This window comes from Lactuca virosa, chromosome 6 (genome assembly GCF_052849685.1).
Source record: "Lactuca virosa cultivar CGN04683 chromosome 6, Lactuca_virosa_CGN04683_v6, whole genome shotgun sequence".
In the NCBI taxonomy this organism is placed as follows: domain Eukaryota; kingdom Viridiplantae; phylum Streptophyta; class Magnoliopsida; order Asterales; family Asteraceae; genus Lactuca; species Lactuca virosa.
In genome coordinates, this window is record NC_136431.1 from 164369370 (window position 1) to 164375830 (window position 6461).

The 6461-nt window shown below is 43.8% G+C and overlaps 1 protein-coding gene across 1 annotated transcript; it reads left to right on the plus strand.

Moving 5' to 3' along the window:
- The first annotated feature begins 5677 nt into the window (after window positions 1-5677).
- LOC145118953 (putative mitochondrial protein ymf1) lies at window positions 5678-6195 on the plus strand. Its single transcript, XM_079054600.1, has one exon. It carries the CDS (start codon window positions 5693-5695, stop codon window positions 6179-6181), a length of 489 nt encoding a protein of 162 aa, XP_078910726.1. The 5' UTR covers window positions 5678-5692; the 3' UTR covers window positions 6182-6195.
- Window positions 6196-6461: the final 266 nt, after the last annotated feature.

Consider the following 6461-nt stretch of genomic DNA (forward strand, 5'->3'; position numbering starts at 1 on the left):
GTCTGTTGATGGCGCAATGTCCTATCTGCTCAAGGAAAGCTGCCCAACTCAATGTGTTACGCATTAGCGGCATTTGCTACATAATCCGCATCTGTTGTCAGATATTTTACTATAAGGTAAGTGAGGACTTCTTCCGAGAACGGATTCTTCTTAATCTTAATTAAGTTGATTTGTTGCTGCTGATTTCAATAGCAAGTCAAGCTTTCCAGCAGGCGAGACAGATGCCGATTCTACCTCTGTCAACTACCTCTTTATTTTATATTTTGATCACTCTTTTTTCCATCAACGATTGCCACGTGAAAGCTCTAAGTCAAGAAGTCAAGCTAGCAAGAAAGTCCGAAAGTGAGAAGGTACGGTTTCATCATCCTAAGCTACCTCACCTCACTAAGTCCAGTCTATGCGCCCTTAGCGCAAGGATAGAGACAGGGCTAATGCTTTGGTCATACTAGATGACGAGGCTTACCGAACTACCTTTGCCGTAACTCAGAGAGAAAAGGCCGCTCAAGCAGAATCCGAATACGACTCTCGCTAAACAAGAGCTCTTTACTGCTAAGCTGATCACAACTTCATATTCAACAACAGCAAGAAGACGACTCTAGCCCACTGAAAGCTTTGAACATTCGCTTTTCTCGGGTTCCTAGCCCAATGGTTCTAGGGTTCGAGAGAGAAATTCCTACTATAAGGAAGGGAAGAAGGTAATCCAATTAGTAGAATGCTGCTTTCTATCGGTTGTTCACATTCAAGCATGAGTTAGTTCAGAGTCGGCAAGGGGAATCAGAGAAAGGGCAGTTTAGTCAACAATCATGACCATGGGAACATTTGTTCGCTTTATAGGTACCCCCGAATCTACTAGTCATCGCCTTTGAGCTGGGAAAAGCATTTACCTGGAGTCGGCTATTCCTGATTCAGCAAAGGAAAGAAGCCTTGATCCCAAGACTAGCTGCGTCTTTTTCGACTAGTGAGTTGTTGCCTAGCCTTGGTCACTAAACTCGGTCACTGAAAGACCTTTCGAGTCGAACTATAGTGGATAAAATAGCTGCTTATTCTTCTTAAACGGATCCATCTTCTTTCGCTCCTAAATCAAGAAAAAAGCTTTTGTCGGCTCTGAGGCTGAGGAAAGCCGCTGACCAAAACCTAGCGTTCGCACCCCTTTCGAAGCGGAATAAAGGGAAAAGTGAGTTGCAAGTCGAGAAAGAGAGAGAGAACTGCCTAAAAGGAGAAGTAAAAAAAGGAGTCCTCGTAAAGCCTAAGGTAAGGAAGGCTGTTCACCAGGTAAGGGCTCCCATCCGGTCGAGAAGAAAGGGATTCCTTTGAAAGAAAGGGGAGTATACGAAGCGAAAAGGGAAGGTGGGAGGGGGTAAGGTAAAGTTGAGATAGGATCGTAAACTGCCACCCTTCCGCATCCAGTTGAGCCGATTGATCGAATGGCCTCATCAACAATAAGGTGGACTTCAATTGACGCGATAAGGTGTTAGAAGCACCCTGACGGGCCAGGGTCTGCCGATGGTTGGAGGGCTACTTAACATCATTCTCTAATAAATCAGCACCATGAGATCATCCCGTTGCACCCCTCACGCAACGTTAGAGGGTTGGGTCCCCTCCCAAGTCAAGTTATAAGGTAAGCGTTGTGCTAAGTTTAGAAGTCCGTCTATGTCGATTCAGTTGCAGTTATTCGCCTTTCTTGCGAGCCAGAAGTTTGAGTTGTTTTCCTTTCATTCACCCTCTCCCGCTATCCTAAGCCTTTCTTTCGTGCTGCCATTCTTTCTGCTAGCTATCTAGTGGGAGAAAAAAGAGAAGCCCCTCCTGTTGGCGTGCTATAAAATTGAATTTGAGTGATAGGCCAATGCTAAGTGTTCCATGTCGTTGGATAGTCGGTTCGAGGGCAAGGAAGGAAGTTCTCATTTTTAAGCCTGCGAGCTAGTAATTCCTCTCCTCGATAAAATGGGCATACCTTTAGATTTCCTTCGCTTCGTAACGTAAACGACAATGGAAAGAGTGAAAAAAAAGAGTGGAAGTTGCCCCTCCTAGGGTTCCAATTTTAGTTTTAGGTTACATTGGAGTCTCTTACTAGTCCATTTCTAATCCCTTTTAGCCAGTTTCCTTCTATCTCATTGAAGCAGTTGTACCAATTGCAACAGTCTTAAGGCCATTAGTTGGAGTGCTAAGTGCTGCTTTGGCAGTCGAGTTTTTTCTTACATCCAGTGCTATATCTAGAGGTCCAGTCCCCTAGGTCATTTGATATCTCTAGTCTGAGTTCCGTTCAACAAGCCAGTTCTGTTAGATCACTAACAGTCCCCGTAGTGTCCAGTAGTTGTCTCTTTTTCTTACCTTAACCTTAGGCAAGCGAAAGACAGAGGGTTGAAATCAAAGTTAAGATATCTCCATCCGGTGGGAGTTGCTATCCATATAGTTCCATGGCAGTTCTACTTGCAGCCATTGATAGTTCTCTTGCATCCGCTTTCAATCCAGCAGAGTAAGGGGCAAAAGGATTTGACGCAAGTTGGAGGATCGACAGAAAGCTAGGGTTTTTCTTCTCCCTTATTATCCTTTTCTAAGGAACTAAGGAGTTAACGATATCTCGCTTAAGGAGATATCTAGCCAAGCGATTCACCTGATCCAGACACGCCAATAGGCGGGTTTGAAGATAGTAAGTAAGAGTAGTGGCATTCTCACCAAAAGGATAAGTAAGTTCGCAATCCAATGATAAAGTGAAAAAAGGTGCTTTTTTCTGCGCATATTCCCTGGTGAGGATATGCATATAATATTTTAGGTATTAGAGTGCATCAAGATTATAGGTTACAGTTTGTAATCTATAGGATTGATTCTGGCTTCTGTAGGACTACTAACTAGATTATGCTTTCTCTCCGGGCCTTTGCTAAAAACATTGGAAGGAAATCTGTGCGAAGGCTTTCTGTGGGTAAGGCAAAGGTAGATGTAATATTGCGATATGTGTCTTACCTTGGTAATTCCTTTATTTACCTAGTGGGTCTAACTTTATGTCTAAGGAAGAGGATAATCGCCCTAAAGAGCCTGCCTAGTCCTTCTCGAATCCTGAGAGTTCTGTTCCATTTCGTAAGCGAGTGTTCAATGTGAAGTACTTCCATTCGCCCCTCCTCCAATTGTGGACTCCTTGTCAGAAGAGTTATCAAGCGCAAGGGAAAAGACTAGCAAGCCAATTACAGTCTTAAGGGTTGGTGTTCGAATTCTCTTCTCATTGGATCCAGTTGGAATTGTAGTTCTCTTTGCTGTTTTGCCAAGCGAGGGAGTTCTTTGATAACTCTACCAAGAATTAGGGTGCAGGCAAGTTTACTCGCTTCTCCTCGAATTGCATAAGAAAGATGGTTCTGGAGATAAATCCTACCCGCAAGCATTTGCTTATAGAATGGTGGAGGGAGGAAGAGGTAGCAATACATTCCGCCTGATGCTTGATCACTGCATTCGTGATATATCAAATGAGCTCTCCGATCTATGATGAAGAGTTCCTGTAGATAGGATCATATTTCTTTCTAGTCCTAAGCATTTTAATTGGACCTTTCTCCTTGACTTAAGTTTTGGAATATTTTCATCCGGGATTGGAACGACCTATGTTGTAACGGAGGAGAGAAGGTGAACCATCTTCCTTTGGTCGCCTCTCCCGTCTGGTCGAGTAGCTTTCGCTCCTTCCTACTTACTTTATTATAATATAAGCGGGTGGCCTATTGGGAGCTTTTTAGTCATAGTGGGAGCTTTCAGAAATAACTTTGCAGGTCAAGATCATAGGAAGAGGGAAGAACAAGGGAGAAGATCTTTTTGAAAAGAAGACGATTCCAAAAGAAACTCAAAACGGAGAATAGGATGCCTTAAAGGTAAATAAGAAAGATCATAAATAAAAAAGAAAGAAAATAGCTGCCTAGCCCGCAGGAAACAGAAGGTTAGGTTAGGAAGGGAGATTACCCTGCATGAGTTCTCAATCGCAAGGTCCTACCCGAGTTACAGAAAGTTGCTGTCGGCAAACAAGTCTTACCAAGGATAGCCACGGCTTTCATTGAAAAAGGATAGGCCACTCGCTGAGCGCCCTAATTAATGAGGATAGGTTTCGATGTGGGGTATTTGCTATATGGTATGGTACAAAGTCAGTTTCTAATTATTCGTGTGGGGAATGAACGCAAACCGCTTCAAGGCAACGGGCTATCTCCCAACTTTCACTTTAGGAATGCCTTTAAGGCTAGCTCTCTCCTTTGGTACTCAATTGGGTATATTCCGTAGTGAGATAAGGAATTCAATTGTGTTCACCGGAGGAATTCGATCTCTTCAATCTCGGGATACCACCTAAATAACTATAACTGCGGACAGAGAGTCAAATAGGTCGGGAAGAAAGAGTCTGAGGTTGGGTTGGACGACATACATCTTGGTTGGAGACTATCGGGAGTTGGAACATGATGAACTATCACCAGTCAAGACGAGGAAGATTACGAGGACGATGGGAACCATGGTATTATTCTTTCTATAATTACCTCAAGACGGGTTTATACCGGAGTACGCCACTCGTGGTCAGAGGAGAGCCCGGAGGGAACTTTCCCGACGATTTGTGATCTTGGGAGATGTCCTTTACAAAAGGTCACTCGCCCTTCCGAAATAAGGAGCACACATTGTTGAACAAGCTCATTCAAGTGGGTGCGGAGGACACGTCAACAGCCAAATGCTTGCCAAGAAAATCATGAGGCAAGGCCCCCTCTATCTAAAGGGGTCCATACCTCCTTTAGATAGAGCCCCCCTGCTCCTAATGTAGAGCTAGAACTACTGCTACCGTGGAATCCGCGGTCACACATAAGTATCTCGCCTTCCAAAAAAAGCGGCTGCTAATTAGCACTAATGCTAATGGAGACCATCGATCAAGAAGGACTTCGGAGACTGCAATCGAATTGATCAAAAAAGAGAAATAGGGCCAACTCTTCTAGTTGCGCCTCTAACCTTACTACGCTACCCTGATAAAAGGTCGAATTCAGCAGGACTGCAGGCACGAAATGCCGCTCAAATCCGTTAAAGGAAGCCTAATCAAAGCGGGCAAACAAGAAGATCTGACTGAGTTGATGATGGACCGGATCTCGAAAGGCGGGAGGCTTTCATAAAGACGTATGAGAAACGGAGGGTCGAGAGAGGCTTATTGCACGATCCACCCCAACCGCTAATAAATGTTGCATAAGATAAGAGAGTGGGAGGCCGGCCCCCGCCCATCTGGAGGTGCACACCCATTTATGAACATATACAAAGGGCTAAAGAGAGAAGTCCATGGAGAACTACCAAATCCAATGACTTTGATTTGTTCGTACCATTCTGTCATCGATCACTGCTGGGTCGGTTGGTGAGTCACCCAAAAAAAGCATCGAGAAAGGTCAATCATATATGTTTTATGAAATGATCAGCAGTTTCATTTATGCTATGCCCTGCATCGTTTTCGTCTGTGTTTATTGAGCTTTCAGCGCCATGCGCTTTGCTTCGCTTTATAAAAGAGAGAGAGCCTTGTCTTGAGAGTGAAAAGAAAGGGCAAGCGATAGAAAGGATAGTCCCTCGCGCGTTCGCGAGAACTACTAGAAAATGGTGAGATCATTAGATCATTAGTGAAAGAAGGACCAACGACGATCATATCCTAAAGGAGAAGAAGGAGTAGGAGTAGTCAGTTTTCTTTGAAGATCGAGGAATCAATCTCCCAATTATGCCATTCGGAAGAAGTCTTCTACAGAGGGAAAGCTTGTTACAAGTAAGTGGAGAGGAAAGATCTCCAGAGATTCTTATCTCATTCCATTCCAGTGGCTCAACCAGTAACCAATGGCGAAAACTAAAAAATCCATGGTTTCCCGGTAGAACCCTATTTCACCCAAGTTGTTTCAGAACCGGAAAAAAGAAGCGGTTTTCCGCACAGCTTACGCATAGTGCAGGTCCCACTTGTATATCGTATTTGGCCGAAGAAGCATCGGACAGGTTGGAGTTATTACCTTCTTGGGATTCCATGGACCAAGATCTGCTTTTATTATATGGGCAATACCGATCTACTTTAGTAGATCATATGGATGTAGAAAAAGCTTCTCATTTTGATGAATTGGAAGCATCTCTTTTCCATTTCTATTTACCCAGTTCATATCTTTGTTTCGTGTGTTCCCCGGAGGAATTCGATCTCTTCAATCTCGGGATACCACCTAAATAACTATAACTGCGGCCAGAGAGTTAAATAGGTCAGGAAGAAAGAGTCCGAGGTTGGGTTGGACGGCATACATCTTGGTTGGTCGCACCACCACTGGGGATTGGACATATATAGAATCTTTCTTCTAAAAAAGTCTTATTTCTCATTTCGAGGAAAAGGTGCGGAAGGAAAAGGAAACAACGGAGGGATCCGAATCGGACCTAAATGGGAATGACATGAAAAGTCTTTTTCAAAACCTAGCATTAAGGGCGTTACGACGATATATGAGAGGAATGGAGAAAAA